The sequence below is a fragment of the Pinus tabuliformis genome, chromosome 7 (genome assembly GCF_031772625.1).
Source record: "Pinus tabuliformis cultivar Carrire ecotype Pingquan chromosome 7, CPIR1, whole genome shotgun sequence".
Taxonomy (NCBI): domain Eukaryota; kingdom Viridiplantae; phylum Streptophyta; class Pinopsida; order Pinales; family Pinaceae; genus Pinus; species Pinus tabuliformis.
Genome location: NC_142293.1, coordinates 626725645 through 626742091, shown reverse-complemented (window position 1 = coordinate 626742091; position 16447 = coordinate 626725645). Strand labels below are relative to the sequence as shown.

The 16447-nt window shown below is 35.0% G+C and overlaps 1 protein-coding gene across 1 annotated transcript; it reads left to right on the top strand.

Annotated features, from left to right (window-relative positions):
- Positions 1 to 1116: 1116 nt before the first annotated feature.
- Positions 1117 to 2844, top strand: LOC149248999 (transcription factor MYB21-like). The gene is made up of 3 exons (XM_089456154.1): positions 1117 to 1411; positions 1527 to 1656; positions 2121 to 2844. The coding sequence occupies exons 1-3, from the start codon at positions 1189 to 1191 to the stop codon at positions 2707 to 2709; spliced, it is 942 nt and encodes a 313-aa protein (XP_089312280.1). The 5' UTR covers positions 1117 to 1188; the 3' UTR covers positions 2710 to 2844.
- Positions 2845 to 16447: the final 13603 nt, after the last annotated feature.

The window sequence follows — 16447 nt, the reverse complement described above, 5'->3', positions numbered from 1 at the left end:
AAAAAAATCAATTTAACAATTTAATTTAAAATAAATATATATATATATATATATATATATAAACAATCTAAAAATATTATAATTTATAGAATTTTTTATTAAATTAAAAAATTAAATTGATTCATTTTATTAAATTTTAGCATTATAATTTTAATGTTTTAGAATATAGTTTTTTTACATTATGTTTTTTCAGTTTTTGCTAAGTTGGGCACTTTGCATTAAGTGAAATGAGGATTGTATAGACCAAAAATTCATGTTACTAGTTTATAAGAGAAATTAGACTAACAACACAATTTCAAAGTTTTGAGGTTGGTAAGATCTTGTCTAACTAGAACATCTTGTAAATAGAAACTTATAATGCTAGACCTTGACATACATCACATGAGAATACAAAAATGGCTACTAGTGTTGCAAGCAAAAGCCCAGTGAATCAAGACAACTATTAGACATAGTCTCCACACATCCACAGTGATGGGTCATTACCCTCATCCTAGGAGAAGATTATGATTGTTAATCTCATGGCTAAAATGATCAACATATAGTCTCTACTGTCACCTAAACACCTTACTCTCTTTGAGAAACTTAACAAATTTATGCTATATAAAATAATGTGAGTAATAAAAAATCTATATTCAATTTCCTAAATTAATTAATTTGTATGTATAATGTGGATACTGTTCACAGAAACTCGTAATCTCTATAGTGTTTAGAGAGGAGAGGAGATAACAGTGGGAATTCCACTCTTAAAAAAATTTTAAAATAAAATTTTATAATAGATTTTGAAACCTTTATGAAAATTAATAATTATAATTATATTTACCAATTATAATTATATTTACCTTAATATAAATAGTAAATAAATATAATTATATATACATAATTATAATTATATTTGCATGCATAAAAACTTAACTTGTCGAATTGCTTAGACTTTTATAAAGAAGAAAATAAAGAAAACCATGCGGTGGGCAACAGTCAAGGAACAGTTGATAGGCTTTGTGTCTAATCAAAGAACAGAGAATATCACGTGGAGCACATCGTCAACCGAGTCAAATATCATAAGAGGAAGCTGCTTGGTAATGGGCTGATCGCTGAAAATTGGTGAATGATGGGCTACTTTCACACACACAGACAGGTTAAACGCGTTGCTCAATCTCGCTTTGTTTTTGTATTTAAATATAATCTGCGATGACCGCACCACCTAACTCGCAGAAAAGAACAATACGCAGCGCAGCGCAGCGAAAAATGAAGTGCACACAAGGGCAAGGAGAAGCAGAAGGCGCCCCTTTAACCGCAAAGCTAAAGCTAAGAAAAGGTCTCTGGTCACCTGAGGAAGATGAGAAACTCATCAATTATATGATGAATAACTACCTTCAAAGTTGGTCCTGGGAATATGTGGCCAAGCAAGCTGGTAATTTTCTTCAAATACCCACTCCCATTCTAATTTCAATCGCCTTCCTCTTTTAAATGTAATAAAGCAGTGAAAAATGCTATAATGCGGTGAAAAATGCTATGTACACATACAGGTCTGCAGAGATCCAGAAAGAGCTGCAGGCTGAGATGGATGAATTACTTACGACCTGGACTTAAAGGCGGTGCAATTTCGCCACAAGAAGAACAATTGATCATACACTTACAGTCCATTCTCGGTAACAGGTTTCTATTTTTCTCCATTCCAGCATCTTTATTCTTTGAATTATTTCCTCGTATTTGTTTTTATGAGTCATTTTCTTCTTTCAATTAATTAAGTAAAATTTTAAGGATGGAAGTTGGGGAATATTTTATAAAAACATTTAATTCTAAACGGTTTTACATTAATCTTTATAAAAATTTAGGAAATTTTAACCTAACATAAATTTATTCTATAGATAAATCATTTGAAAATTAGCTCGCTGCTTAACCCTTAAAAATTTCCTTGCCGTTAGCCTCAAATATGAAGGATATTGATGACATGGTTTTTAGGTAAAAACATGGAAACCCCTGAAAATTTCTTAAAATTTTCCTTGCCGTTAACCTCAAATATGAATGATATTGATGAAACGGTTTTTAGGTCAAAACATGGAAACCCCTAAAAATTTCCTTGCAGTTAACTTGGAAAATGAATAATATTGACAACGCAGGTGGTCCCAAATTGCTGCCCATTTGCCTGGACGTACGGACAATGCGATCAAGAACTACTGGAACTCTTGCATCAAGAAGAAACTCAATTTGGGGCTCCGCTGCTGCACCGACGGTAACGACAATAGCGACACAAAATTTAAAATCCCCGTCCAGTCCGCTCATACCTGCAATACCAGTTCAGTGTTTGCTCATGCTGATAATGCCTATACATCGTCTCACTCAATTGATCCAGATCCAGAACAGTCGCTAATTTCTTATTCTCAGTTGTGGATTGATTCTACTACTCGCACCGCTGAGACCTTCTCTCAGGGTTTTCCCCCTCTGAGTCATGAAACGCCTGGCTCTAACAATAACTCTGTTGGCTGCACCATCACCTTCCCTGCAATTGTTGACTTCAACGAGCCATTGAAAGGAGAAATTGAAAACAATGGCCACATCATTAACGAAATGATCGACAATTTGTCGTTCCCAGAATCTTCTGCATTGACCGCGTGGAGCGCTAGTGATACCTATTCAGATGCAGCTAATTTTAGTAATGTTTATACAGAACCTTATACCACTTATGAGGTGGGGATCCGTACCCTTTGAAGATTACGTCAGCCAATTTCAGAAGACTACCTGTTAATGGGTTTGGTTAATGATTACTTTACCGCACGTTTTGATCTCATTTTATTAAAATTGTGGTAAACGATTCTTTTCAGACGTTTTCTTGAGCTTGTTTCAATATATTCTTCAATATTAGGGTTTAACTTATTATAAGGTAAGTAGACTATTCAAATCGAATCGAATGATTTTTTATTTACCACTTGTCAAACGTACTTCATTTCCAATTTTTCATCGTTGACAAGATCGGCCCACACTATGTTTTTCAAGTCTTTGTTCATGTATCAATAATCATCATGTATAATCAAAGTTTTTCTAATCTACAATGTTTTCCAATTGCAAAGTCGTTCAAAACGAAAAAAAAAAATTGAGGATAAAAAGTAAAGAGAGGTGGAGGAATTGTCTGAACGGTTTCAAAAAAAAATTGAGAAAGTGTTTGAATTATGTTTTAAAATTATAAATTTTGCTAATTTTTATTTAAATTTACAAAATTCAACGATAATTTTAACGATAAATTTTTTCAAAATATAGTCAAAATTTCCATAACTCTTTGGAAAAAAAACATAATCGTTAGACTACGGATAAAGGGAACCGCACGAGCTGACGTAGCGTTCAGGTTGTATCTCAAAACAATTAAAGTTCTGTTGATTGCATCCGCGCCTTTAAAGTATACCCCTTTTTTTTGGTGAAAGCCTATAATTACCCTAAGTATACTTAGTATGGGGTTAACAGTGCTGAAGTGCATTCCACTTATATCTCAAAACAATTAATGTTCTCTTCATCACATCCACGCCTAGAGAAGCTCTGATATCGTTGACAAATATATACGTTGCGGGTTTACTGTGCGCGATGGCTGATTGAATGCGTTACTGAATATGAGATGATTCCATGTGACAATCATAATATATGTTGTGTGTTTTAGTATGTGATTAATTGAATTGGTAACCAAGTGGGTTTTGTATGTTGGGAGCTTTTGGGTTTGATATTCATAAGTTATTAGGTTTTGAGTTTTTTCAGTTTTGTAACTAGTTTTGAACTCGGAATCATATACAAAGAGTGCTTTAATTCAGTACTTATTCATTTATCTATATATTAACCATATTCCATATTAATAGATTTAAATAATTTGAATGGTTTTAATTTTATTTATATATAGGAGCGGTTTGATATTCATAAGTTATTAGGTTTTGAGTTTTTTCAGTTTTGTAACTAGTTTTGAACTCGGAATCATATACAAAGAGTGCTTTAATTCAGTACTTATTCATTTATCTATAAATTAACCATATTCCATATTAATAGATTTAAATAATTTGAATGGTTTTAATTTTATTTATATATAGGAGCGGTTTGATATTCATAAGTTATTAGGTTTTGAGTTTTTTCAGTTTTGTAACTAGTTTTGAACTCAGAATCATATACAAGGAGTGCTTTAATTCAGTACTTATTCATTTATCTATAAATTAACCATATTCCATATTAATAGATTTAAATAATTTGAATGGTTTTGAAAAGGTTAAACAAATAGATATTCTTCGGAATACAAATCTAAATTAATATGTTTTTTTTGTTTTTAATATTTGTAAAATAATATGTTTTTATTGATTTATCACAATTGTTGATTAGGAAACTAGAATAAAAATAAAATAACTATTTATTGTTCAAAAATAAACCATGGGTGGAGCATCACAGTACAAAAAGTTAAAGTTATTCTTATAATACTAAAAACAATGTTCAACACAAAAATAGTAGACCATAATTTCAACAATATTAATGGATGACACAATTATAAACCAGTAAAGTGTATAGTTGTCCAAGAAGCTACAGAAAAGACAATAATATAAACCATAATAAATAAATAAATAAATAAAATCTTGAAAGCCATGAAGATAAGGAAAATGAGGAAAAGTCCGATTCAATGAAATGGTCAGAATCCTTGCAATACAATAGTGTTATCCAGTATAGAAAGAAACTTAGAAAAGAACCCATTTTGTGACAAGTAAATCAACCCTCTATATCTATCAACAACAATTCCAATTCATCCAACCTAAAAAAAAGAAAGTTGTTTTCAACATCCCGCCCGTCAACCCACTCTACCCAATAGCATTTTTACTTGTCATTATAGTGATACCATCCATAACCTCAAAGTCCAAAAGTTGTTTTCAACATCCCGCCCGTCAACCCACTCTACCCAATTGCATTTTTACTTGTCATTATAGTGATACCATCCATAACCTCAAAGTCCAAAAAGCGTGGTCTTTCATGATGAATTTTGTCCTGTGCATCACGAATTTTCGATTATCTCTCAAGTGGAGTATGGACCTAGAAATGAGGTATAGAAGCCTCAGGTTAGAACTGAGCCTATAAGCTTCCAATATCCGTGCATCCTTCGCCACTTCGATAAGGAAGAGACGAGCTAGACTAAGAAGTACCAGGGCTTAAGAAGTACCAGGGCTGAGGAATGGATAGAATTTTTTTAAAATAAGATAATTATTTTTGTATAAGAAGTTAGTTGAATATAGAGAGTCAGTTAACTGAGTATTTGAGTGTTGAATCAAGTCGAGTTAAGTGATAGATGAGTTTGAGTGTGTGATGACATGTTGTGTGATTGCATGTAGTTGCATGTTAAGATATTTTAAGCAATTAACTAAGAAAAAATTTAAATACCCTTAACCAGTTTCATTGTAATCATTATGTTTTGAATAATTAATAGAAGAGCAGCCGCTCCTGTTTTATGTGAATTATTTATGTTTTGTTTCTCTACCTTTTCAAAATCTTAGTATCAGAGCTGAGTCAAAAAAAACCCAAAATTATCAGTACAACGCCAATCTGCCAGAGCCGCACGGTTTATTATTTTCTGGATTATTCCAGAGCTGTGAATTCTTAAGAGAGATATCGCTGGAATAGTGGCGAGTGGTTGTTATTGGCTTGCAGCGCCACCATATCACGAAACGCCGTGTACTAAACTCTGTTGTTTGTTGAAAGTCAGCGGCAGCCGTGTTATTGTGAAAAGTGTTAATGTGAAGAGCCCGCGAAAAATGTTAAAGGGCAGAGCAGTGAAAGCAGAGCGGATCACGTATTTGAAGTCACGTTTTAAGTTGAGATGTTTTAGAAGGTCAACCCTAAGTCACCTTGATGAGAGTGTCTGTTTTAAAATGTCAATAAACAAGTTTAATTCGGGGAGGCCATTTATGAAAAAAAAAAAAAAAAATTATATGTAAAGAGAATTTTTTTTTAAAGATTTTTTTTATATAAAAATTATTTAAGTGATTTTCAAAAGGCATGTTTTTGCTAAAGGGTTTTTATTAAAATAAAAAGAAAATTTAAGGTTTTTATTCAAATGGTATTTTTTTTTTTACAAAGAGTTTTACAAAGAAGAAATTTAGGGTTTTTTCAAAAAGGGATTTTTGGAGAAAGATGGTTTTCTCAAATTTCCAGTTTCAATTCCCACTATTTACTGGGACAGATTATGATGTGTGGGCCATTAAGATGGAGACCACGTTGCAAACACATGATGTTTAGGATTATGTCAAGTTTGGGTTTTCACAACCTAAGAATGAAGAAGAAGAACAAGCTCTGAGTAATACAGAGAGGGAACAATGAAAGAAAGACAATAAGAAGAATGCACATGTGTTGCAACTTATTCAACAGGGAGTGGACCAAGCAATGTTCTAGAAGGTTATGATCATGTCTTCAGCAAAAGTAGCATGGGATACTTTGGCGACAAACTATAAAAGTATGGCCAAAGTGAATATTGTTAAGTTGCAGAATACTAGGAGAGATTTTGAAAGTCTACAGATGAAGGAGACAGAGGACATCAATTATTTCATGAATCGGGTCATAACTGTCGTAAATCAGTTAAAGATTTATGGTGAAGATATAAAATATCAAAGAGTGGTTGAGAAGGTCCTCCGATTTTTGTCTACCAAATTTGATGTTGTGGTAGCAGCAATAGAAGAAGCCAAGGATTTGGCATCATTGACAGTTGATGAGTTGATGGGATCACTTCTATCACATGAGGCAAGGATAGATAGAAATAAGGATTCCACTTTAGAGACCACTTTCAAAAGTCAGGTTTCTATTTCAAGAGACAAAGGTCGAGACAGAAGTAGATCGAGAGGCAGAGGACGAAGTGGAAGATATGGTGGTCAAAAAGATGGCCGAGAAGAGCATGAACATGCAAGTGGAAACAACTATAGAAGCTTCAACAATAATCAAAGAGTTGACAAATCAAAGGTGAGATGCTATTATTGCAATAAATTTGGTCACTATGCTCGTAATTGCAGGAAGAAGATAACTGACCAAGGGAACGAGAGAGCTAATGTCACTATAGAGAGTACTAACTCCATGTTCCTAGCTTGCCATACCATGCTTGAACCCTCTGTTAGTGTGTGGCTATTAGACAGTGGTTGTAGTAACCACATGACATGCAACAAGGATTTGGTTGCAAATTTCGATCAATCTAAGAAAACAGAGGTAAAGTTGGGGACTAAAAAGACTGTGGAAGTAGATGGAAAAGGAGTGGTCAACAGTCTGACCAAGCAGGGGGAGCCGGAGACAATCTCATAGGTATATTATGTTCCTAGTCTCAAACATAATTTGTAAGTGTTGGTCAATTGACACAGAAAGGATACAAAGCTATCTTTCAAGGTCAAGAATGTGTTATATATGACAAGCCCCCAAGCAAGCAGCTAATAGCAAAGGTGCAGATGACGAGGAACATACTCGTTTATTTATTTTTGAATTACAGTGGTCAGGTGAGTTCTTTTACAATTGCATGTTCTGATGATTATTGGTTATGGCACTTTCGATTTGAACACTTGCACTTTTCTGGTTTAAGATTGTTGCAGCAGAAATAGATGGTCAGAGGATTACCTCCCATCAAAGAACCTGCTAGTACTTATGAGTGTTGCATCTTGGGAAAGCAACACCATGAAAGTTTTCCAAAGGGAGTTGCATACAAAGCAAAGCAACTCTTGATCTAGTGCATACAAACTTGTGTGGACCTATGAGGACACAGTCGATTGGTGGAAGTTGTTACTTCCTCACTTTTATTGATGACTATAGCAGAAAGACTTGGGTTTACTTCTTGAAGCAGAAGTCTGAAACTTTTGCAAAGTTCAAAGAATTCAAATGCTTAGTAGAGAACTAAAGTGATCAACAAATCAAGGTATTGAGTTCAGATCATGGTGGAGAATATGACTCAAAGGCATTCCATCATTACTGCAAACAACATGGGATCAAAAGACAGTTTACAACCAAGTACACACCGCAGCAGAATGGTGTAGTAGAGAGAAAGAACAAGACAATTATGAACATGGTAAGAAGCATGTTGAAAGGAAGAAACTTGTCTATTGAGTATTGGGCAGAAGTAGTTGCATGTGCTATTTATGTGATCAATAGATATCCTACAAAGAGTGTGATGAACAGATTACTAGAACAAGCATGGTCAACTATGTATTGTAGCATATCTCATCTCAGAGTATTTGGATGTGTAGCTTATGAACATATGCCTAAGGAGCGAAGTGGAAAATTGGATGATAAAAGTGAAAAATGCATATTCACTAGTTATAGTGAGCAATCAAAAGCTTACAAATTGTATAACCCTATCACAAACAAGACCATAATTAGCAGAGATGTTGTGTTCAAAGAACAAGAGTCATGGAATAGAACTGTAGACAAAATAGTTGATGCACAAGTGTCACTGATGGAAGAAGATGATGTAGCAGAAAAGGAGTAGCAAGAATCACAGGTGAAGACACCAAACAGAGACACACCAACAAGGACTACAAGAATTTCAGAGCAGCATGGATCTTCAAGCATATCAACAGATCAAGATTCTCCCAGCATTCAATCAGGTAATGAATCAAACAATGGTAAGAGAAAGATGAGAAGTTTGAAAGATATTTATGATGATTTGGATGTTAGTTCAAATTTTGCATTGTTGTCATTCCAAGCTTCTTCATTTGAAAAAGCAATCAAAGATGAAAATTGGGTGCAAGCCATGGATGAAGAAATTGAAGATATTGAAAAGAATGATACCTGAGATTTGGTTGATTTGCCAAAGGACAAAAATCTCATTCGTGTGAAGTGGGTGTACAAGACAAAGTTGAATGAAAAAGGTGAAATTGACAGATTTAAAGCAAGACTTGTAGCAAAAGGATTCTTGCAGCAACCGGGAATAGACTTTGGAGAAACATTTACTCGAGTAGCCATATTGGATACTGTAAGAGCAATTATAGCCACAGTAGCTTAGAACAAGTGGAAATATATCAAATGGATGTGAAATCAACCTTCTTGAATGGAATTCTAGAAGAATAATTTTATGTGCAACAATCTCCAGGATATGAAGTTGAGAGTAATGAAGAGAAAGTTTACAAGTTGAAGAAAGCACTCTATGGACTAAAGCAAGTGCCTAGAGCTTGGTATAACAAAATCGACAGCTACATGATTAAGAAAGGATTTTGCAGAAGCAACATTGAGCCTACCTTCTAGACAAAGGTAAATGAGCATGGACATATTTTGATTGTTTGCTTATATGTTGATGACATGATTTTTACAGGTGATTTTGACATAGATGAATTTAAAGCAACCATGATGAAAGAATTTGAGATGATAGATCTTGGGCTCATGAAATATTTTCTTGGCATGGAAGTTGAGCAATCTGAAAAAGGGAATTTTTATTTGTCAAAATAAATATTCCAAAGATTTATTGAAAAGATTCAATATGGAAAATTACAAACCCGTCCCTACACTAGTTGCAACAGGTACAAAGTTAAGCAAGGATGATGAAAGATCATATGTCAATCCAACTCTATTCAAAAGAGTGGTTGGTAGCCTCATGTATCTCACAGCGACAAGATCGGATATCATGCAAGGAACGAGTTTGATTTCCTAATTTACGGAGACTCCAAAAGACACACATTGGAGTGCGGGAAAACGAATTCTGAGATACATAGCAGGAACTAGAGATTGTGGCATTATGTATGCAAGCATAGAAAAGAAGGATTTGATTCGATACACAGATAGTGATTTGGCAAGCAGTTTGGATGGTAGGAAAAGCATTTCTGGTTATGTGTTCCATCTTGGTTGAGGTGTGATTTCATGGGCATCTCAAAAGCAACCCATTGTGACACTTTCATCAGTAGAAGCAGAATATGTAGTAGCAACATCAGCAGCATGTCATGTAGTGTGGTTAAAAAGAGTATTTGATGGAATCAAGCATAAACAAAAAGGATCAACAACAATATATTGTGACAACACCTCAACGATTGCACTATCCAAAAATAGTGTGTTTCATTAGAAGAGAAAGAATATTGATACTAGATATCACTTTATTAGAGAACTTGTGAGCAATGGAGAATTTCACTTGAAACCTTGTAAATCTAGTGATCAACTGATTGATATATTCACTAAGTCATTAGCACAAGATGTGTTTGAGTTTCATATAAGAAACTCGGGTGCTGTAAGCCTAGCTGAGACATAGACCAGCAGACATGTTTGAGTTGTCATCAGTGATGTTTTAGTTTAGCAGTCATAATTAAGGGGGAGTGTTAAAATAAGATAATTACTCCTGCATGAGGAGTTAGCCGAACATAGAGAGTCAGTTCACTGAGTGATTGAGTGATTGAGTGGTTGAGTGTTTGAGTGTTGAGTCAAGTCGAGTTAAGTGATAGACGACTTTGAGTGTGTGATTGCATGTAGTTGCATGTCAATATATTTTAAGCAGTTAGCTAGTTGGAAAAGGTTTAAATACCCTTCACCAGGTTCATTGTAATCATCATGTTTTGTGTGATCAATAGAAGAGTAGAAACTCATGTTTTATGTGTGAATTATTTATGCATTGTCTCCTCTACGTTTCCAAAAAATGTGACCCAAAGAATATATTGATACCTTCATGTAAGACAAAGATCGAATCTGCTACTATATGAAGAGGCCCTGCACCTACCGACTAACCCATCAAGGGAAAAAGGAAACTTAGGGAAAGGCACAAGACAAAAATTCCAAAGAAAGGCAATAAAGACAGGCGAGAAAAGGGAGGAATTGCAATCAAAATTCATGACAACCAAACAAAACCTAGAGATCGGAGATATCAAAGATATCAAGTCATAGAGCTCGAAGATGGTCGAAAAACCTAGAGATGGTGTAGACACGAGCGAATTCAATGTGGTTGCATGTAATATGCCGATAGTTGTCATTGACCAAATTTCTACCAACAATAAACACCCCAAGAATATTTTTTTTACTTTTATTACATTACTTTTTTTCAATTATTTTATTAACTTTTTTACTAATTTGCTATGTAAACTTTATTTTGTGTTTATTAGATATCCAAATCTACAATCAATGCTCAAACTAATAAACCTACTTCTTTTGCAAAGGATGAGTGACTTTTAGGTAGACTACTAACACTACAAAACGACGTAAAGGATGAGTGACTTAGGGCTAACGAACCTGCCCATGAAGGATTATGAATTTAGAAGAGACATAATTTAACGTTGTCCTTTGCAAAACCATGTTGTTTCCATTGTTGGAAAATCACACTCAAATAACTAAGAAATAATGCAAAAGGGTGCATTTTTTAAAAAATCGTATAGCATACCAATTTTATTTGCATTGATACAAAAGTCACTAACTTATAAAGGTCACACATATCTCTGAAAGACAAAAGACAAGGTAATTTTTAATTTACAATTTTCATATAAATTTGAAATTTCAAAATATTATTAAGATTCATATATAAATTTTAAATTTTAAAATATTATTAAGATTTGTATATCAATAAATGTGTTTATTTTGGAATAAGGTTTCTATGATTTTAATCTTATTATTATCAATAATTATTAGGTAGATAGTTGTCACACACCCAAAAATAAGAATCACTAAGTAAAACAAATAAAAAAAAATATTACTATCTAAAAATAAAATACTTACCACCATCTAAATCATGAATTCTAGCAATACATTATCACCATTGCAACCTAGATATATTAATTCTCAGAGTATATATTTATTTTCTTTCCTATATGCGGTTAATTATTCCTTGCAAACTTAGGACTATAAAAGTCAGCGCTACAAGTTGCTGGTTAATAATCGTTGTAGATGCTATGTTATGATTATTGTATAAATGAATTGTTGATTAAATGTATCATTGGCTATGTTGTGACCCTTAAGTTCGGTGTCATAAAACTAATTAATTGCATGTTCAACGTATCAACTGCCACTGTACAATTCCCTTGTGTTTTTCATTAAGTTGTCTTGGCCACTTGCCTAGGTATCTGAGGCCATTCCTTCACGAGGTTTCGGTAGAGGCTATAGTTGGTTGTCCTCCGCTTGGTTGACTGTGCATCAATCAACGGTCCTTGCTGCAGCTGGACATCTGACATTGGTGGCAGAGACGGGGAAACTTAAGCCAAAGATAGGCGCGAGTTGGGGTTTTTTTGTTGTCATTTCGTTGTGGAGGGTTTCGACTTTCACCTATGGCAGAGAGGTCTTCATTGAGTGTTCTAGCTCCATCTTCTGTCAAAGGGTTTTTAGTGAGTAATCTCAGCTCTTTCATTCCGTTGAATTTTTAGAGGGTTTGGTTATGCTGGTGAAACCTTGCCTTTCTCGCAGTTTACTGCTGTCAACAGATCCTGCCATGGTTGTAGCGAAACATTGTGTGTCGAAGAAGACATTCGACAGGCCAACGTTGCCCGACTGCTTTCCAAGTAAGAGGTAGTATATTTTCTTATGTTTCAAGGGTTAATTTGTTTTCTTGTTTTGATAAAATCCTGATTTCTGCTCTCTTATTGTTTCTGCCAAGGTTCGTGGACTTCGATCCTAGAGGTTTCCGCCCGGTGGGTGATTCTCCAAAGCTATCTCTCGGCCTTATCCGGGTATGAGGCATGGTGAACATGGTTCCAATTCTTGTTTTGTCTTCTTTGTGGGTTTGAATGTGGCTTGAGTTCTAGGTTTCAGCTTTACTCGTCTGGTTGCAAAATTCCTTAGAAGAGTCGTGCTTGTTTCCTCGTTAATTAAAGAAACCCTCTTTTATGAGGCTCTCTAGTCTATCCACCGAGCCATCTGGCTAGGGATGGCGATGAGAGGTTGTTCAGTCTTAGCTGTTTTACATAAGTTTAAACCCTAGGTTCTTTTGAAGTCTGGATGACCATACCCAGAATGTTAATGATTGTAATCAGTTAACAAGGGGACTCGTATTTATTCACAATTACTGTTTTCTTTCTCTCGAGGAGACGAGGAACTCTCGTGAAGTCTCTAACTGTACATTTTATAACTGCTATTATTAAAGTGAGATTTCTCCCTACGCATTTTGATGAAATTTCTATTATACTCATAAATGTTTTTTTCGTGCTTTAAGCTATAGAGTTATTGAATTGCTATTTCGAGATATCTCTTGCATTACTGTAATTGTATGAGTAATTCTTCAAGATAAACAGTCTTCGTCTTTCAATTTCTTGAATTAGGGATTAGTCTATAATATAACGCATTGTCATTTGTGCTCTGTTTTTCTTTTGTTTTTGTGTTTTAAAAGATACAGAGGCATTCATATATCATATATCTCTAAGTCTTGTAGGTGGTTGTAGGTTCCCTACTGTTCTTCTTTTCTGTTAATGATTATTGTAGCTTTGTCCTCTGTTTCCAACTTCTTAGTCGATGAATTTTTACTTGTTCTCTAAAGGGAAATGTCAAGTCTTAGGCTTTGGCTTACTACATTCAAAATCTGGAAACTGTATACTTTTCCCTTTGTAGTTAATACCTTCATGTGATGGTTAAAACTTTACCATTTCAGAAATGACAGCGTTGTTTCCAGTTTCTTTCCTTGTGCTAAAACTTACAATTACGGTTTCTTTTAAGCTTATAATACAAACCTACAGAATTTGGATATATTCTATGTTGTTTTCAACTATGGCAAGGTTAATCTTCGATTCTTCCTTTCGCCAGAATTTTACATACTAATTGCTTTAAGCTTAAATGGAATTCATATACACAAGCCAACCTAGAGAAATCAATTAAATTCTGTCTACAATCATAGTTTAACTTTGACATTATTAAGACAAATCACTGTCTTATATAAATCTAATAACACTAAATAGGATACTCTTCCAGAATAGTACTTATCTGGTTTTCTGCTCATTCAAAATTTGTTATCTCGACTTGCCTCCCAACCTTGAGACCTGTGCCACAGCACCTCTGTCTCCCCCCAAGCTGCTTGTTTCCGGTTCTTCTCTCTAGAAGCTAGATCTTGATCTGTTGTAGTTATCTGGTCCTAACCAGACTTAACTACTTATGTTCGTGTCTATCCTTACAGCACAGTGCCATTCTTTCCTTTCTAGGATTTCTTTTCTCCTTTCTCCCTCGCTGATCTCAAATCCCCCGTCCTCTTGATCTTTTGGGATAAAATCCTTCTTAGGAGTAGTTAGGGTTGGTAACTGCCCAACCTAACTATCTCTTGAGAATTACACCCATCACCCTTTGATAGGTGTTTTCTCATCAATTATATTTAAAAATCATTTTCCTGTCAAATTTCCAACACTTCATTTCTTTTAATAATTTCAAATATAAATTCCATTCATTAACCAAAACTTTTAAATCAGTTTTCTAGTTTGTTTTAAATGCAGTAAAATAAAATAATATTCACATTTACGGGGGATATCACATCCCCCCCCCCAGATTGAACATCGTCCTGATGTTCCCTTAAGAAAATCACTGAGGGTACACTTCCCTCATGGTCTGCTCACCTTCCCAGTGGCTTCTTCAGGCCCAAAATGCTGCCATTGAATTTTGACTTGGGTGATAACCTGTCTTCGCAACGTTACTTCTCTCCGCTCTAGTGTACCCACTGATTCTACGAGGAATTCTCCTTCCGGTTCTACCTGAAACACAAGAAGACAAAATTTGTCAAAGTCTGAGATGAACAAACAAATATATTCAATTGTAATCGCTCCTCCTACAAACACATGTACATATATATTTTGTACATATCTATGACAGCCTGTCTTCTGGGAGTTCGATTGAACCGGCTCACCTGAATGTCCTGCTAGTTTATTATATGTTTAGCATCGTAAATGTATTTCTTAAGTAAAGAAACATGGAATACGTTGTGTACACATATATGACTGGGTAAAGTGAGCTAGTACACTACTGGCCCAACTCAGGCTAGAATTTGAAAAGGCCCACAAAACTAGGGTGCTAACTTAGCACATCCAGTCCATTGCAAGGTACTTTTCTTAGCTCGTACTCGTATGTATACATGATCTCCAACCTGGAATTCTCATAAGCTCCTTTTCCTGTCAACAAAATTCTTTTTCCGGTCCTGAGCAGCTTTTAAGTTATTTCGTACACTCTTCACCATACTCTCCATTTCTTCCAGCATATATGGTCCCAACATTAGTTTTTCCTCTGGGCCACTCCAACTCAAGGGTGTTCTACACTTACGCCCATATAGTACTTCAAATGGACTCATATGTAATGATGTATGATACCCATTGTTGTATGCAAACTCTACCTGATGCAAGTAATCCTCCCACCTAGAGGGTTGTTGCATCACATAAGCTCGCAACATGTCTTCAACTACTTGGTTGACTCTTTCCATCTGTCCATCCGTTTGAGAGTGATATGCAGTACTAAAATGTAATTGAGTACCCAATCCCTCAAATAGGGCCTTCCAAAAGGCAAATGTAAATTTCACATCTCAGTTCTAATAAATTATCACTTTGGGTAGGCCATGCAATTTGAAAATATTCTGCATGAATACCACTTTATCAGTAGATTGAATGGGTATAAAATGGGTAGATTTGCTCAACTTATCTACAACCACCATAGTAGAGTCATTTAATTTTTTTGAGCTAGGTAATCTAGCGATGAAATCCATAGATATAGCCTCCCAGTTCCATTCATGAATAGGCAGTGGCTGAAGCAACCCTGTTGGGTGTTGGTGTTCTGCTTTAATCCGCTAGCACTCCAAACAATGCCCTAAATATTCTGCTACTTATTTCTTCATTCTGGGCCAAAATAATTCCTTTCTCATGACATAAATCATTTTCTGATACCATGGGTGTCCGACATAAGGACTTTTTGGGTATTCATCTAAAATTAAATCTTTAAGCAATTTTTGGTTAGGTATATATAGCCTTTCCCTATAGGTCACCAGTTCATTTGGAGAAACCTCATAAACCATTTGTTGCTCATGGTTGTTTACCAGTTTAGCTTGCTGCCACAAATGTTTATACTCTAAGTCTTGCTTATCTGTTTCACGAATTTGCTCATAAAAAGTAGTACGTGACTCACTAAAAGAAATTTCATATAAGCAATTTACTTTGTGACTTAAGGCATCCGCAACTCAATTTTCTTTTCCCTTCAAATGTCTGATTTCAAAATCGAATTCGCTTAGGAAATCAAACCATCGAGCTTGCCTAGCGTTTAAGGTGGGCTGCTTGAAATAGCTTGTGAAGTTGTGATGATCCGTTAATAGCAGAAATCTCTTGCCTAATAAGTAGTGTCGCCACATTTTCAAGGCGTGAATCACTGTCATTAATTCCAAATCATATGTAGAGTATTTTTGCTCATATTCCTTGAGCTTCCTCGACTCGTAGGCTATAACCCTGCCTTCTTGTGTTAATACGCCACCTACCGCTTCCTTCTTTGCACCATACATACCACGTACTCTTTGTTAGGATCAACAATACTTAAAATTGGGGCAGTGGTGAGTAAGTGCTTGAGCTGG

Bases quoted from the DNA above. Each gene is read 5' to 3' on its own strand.
- LOC149248999 (XM_089456154.1), top strand. From the start codon at position 1,189: ATGACCGCACCACCTAACTCGCAGAAAAGAACAATACGCAGCGCAGCG. The intron at 1,412-1,526 runs GTAATTTTCTTC...GTACACATACAG, and splicing joins ATATGTGGCCAAGCAAGCTG to GTCTGCAGAGATCCAGAAAG. The intron at 1,657-2,120 runs GTTTCTATTTTT...TTGACAACGCAG, and splicing joins CAGTCCATTCTCGGTAACAG to GTGGTCCCAAATTGCTGCCC.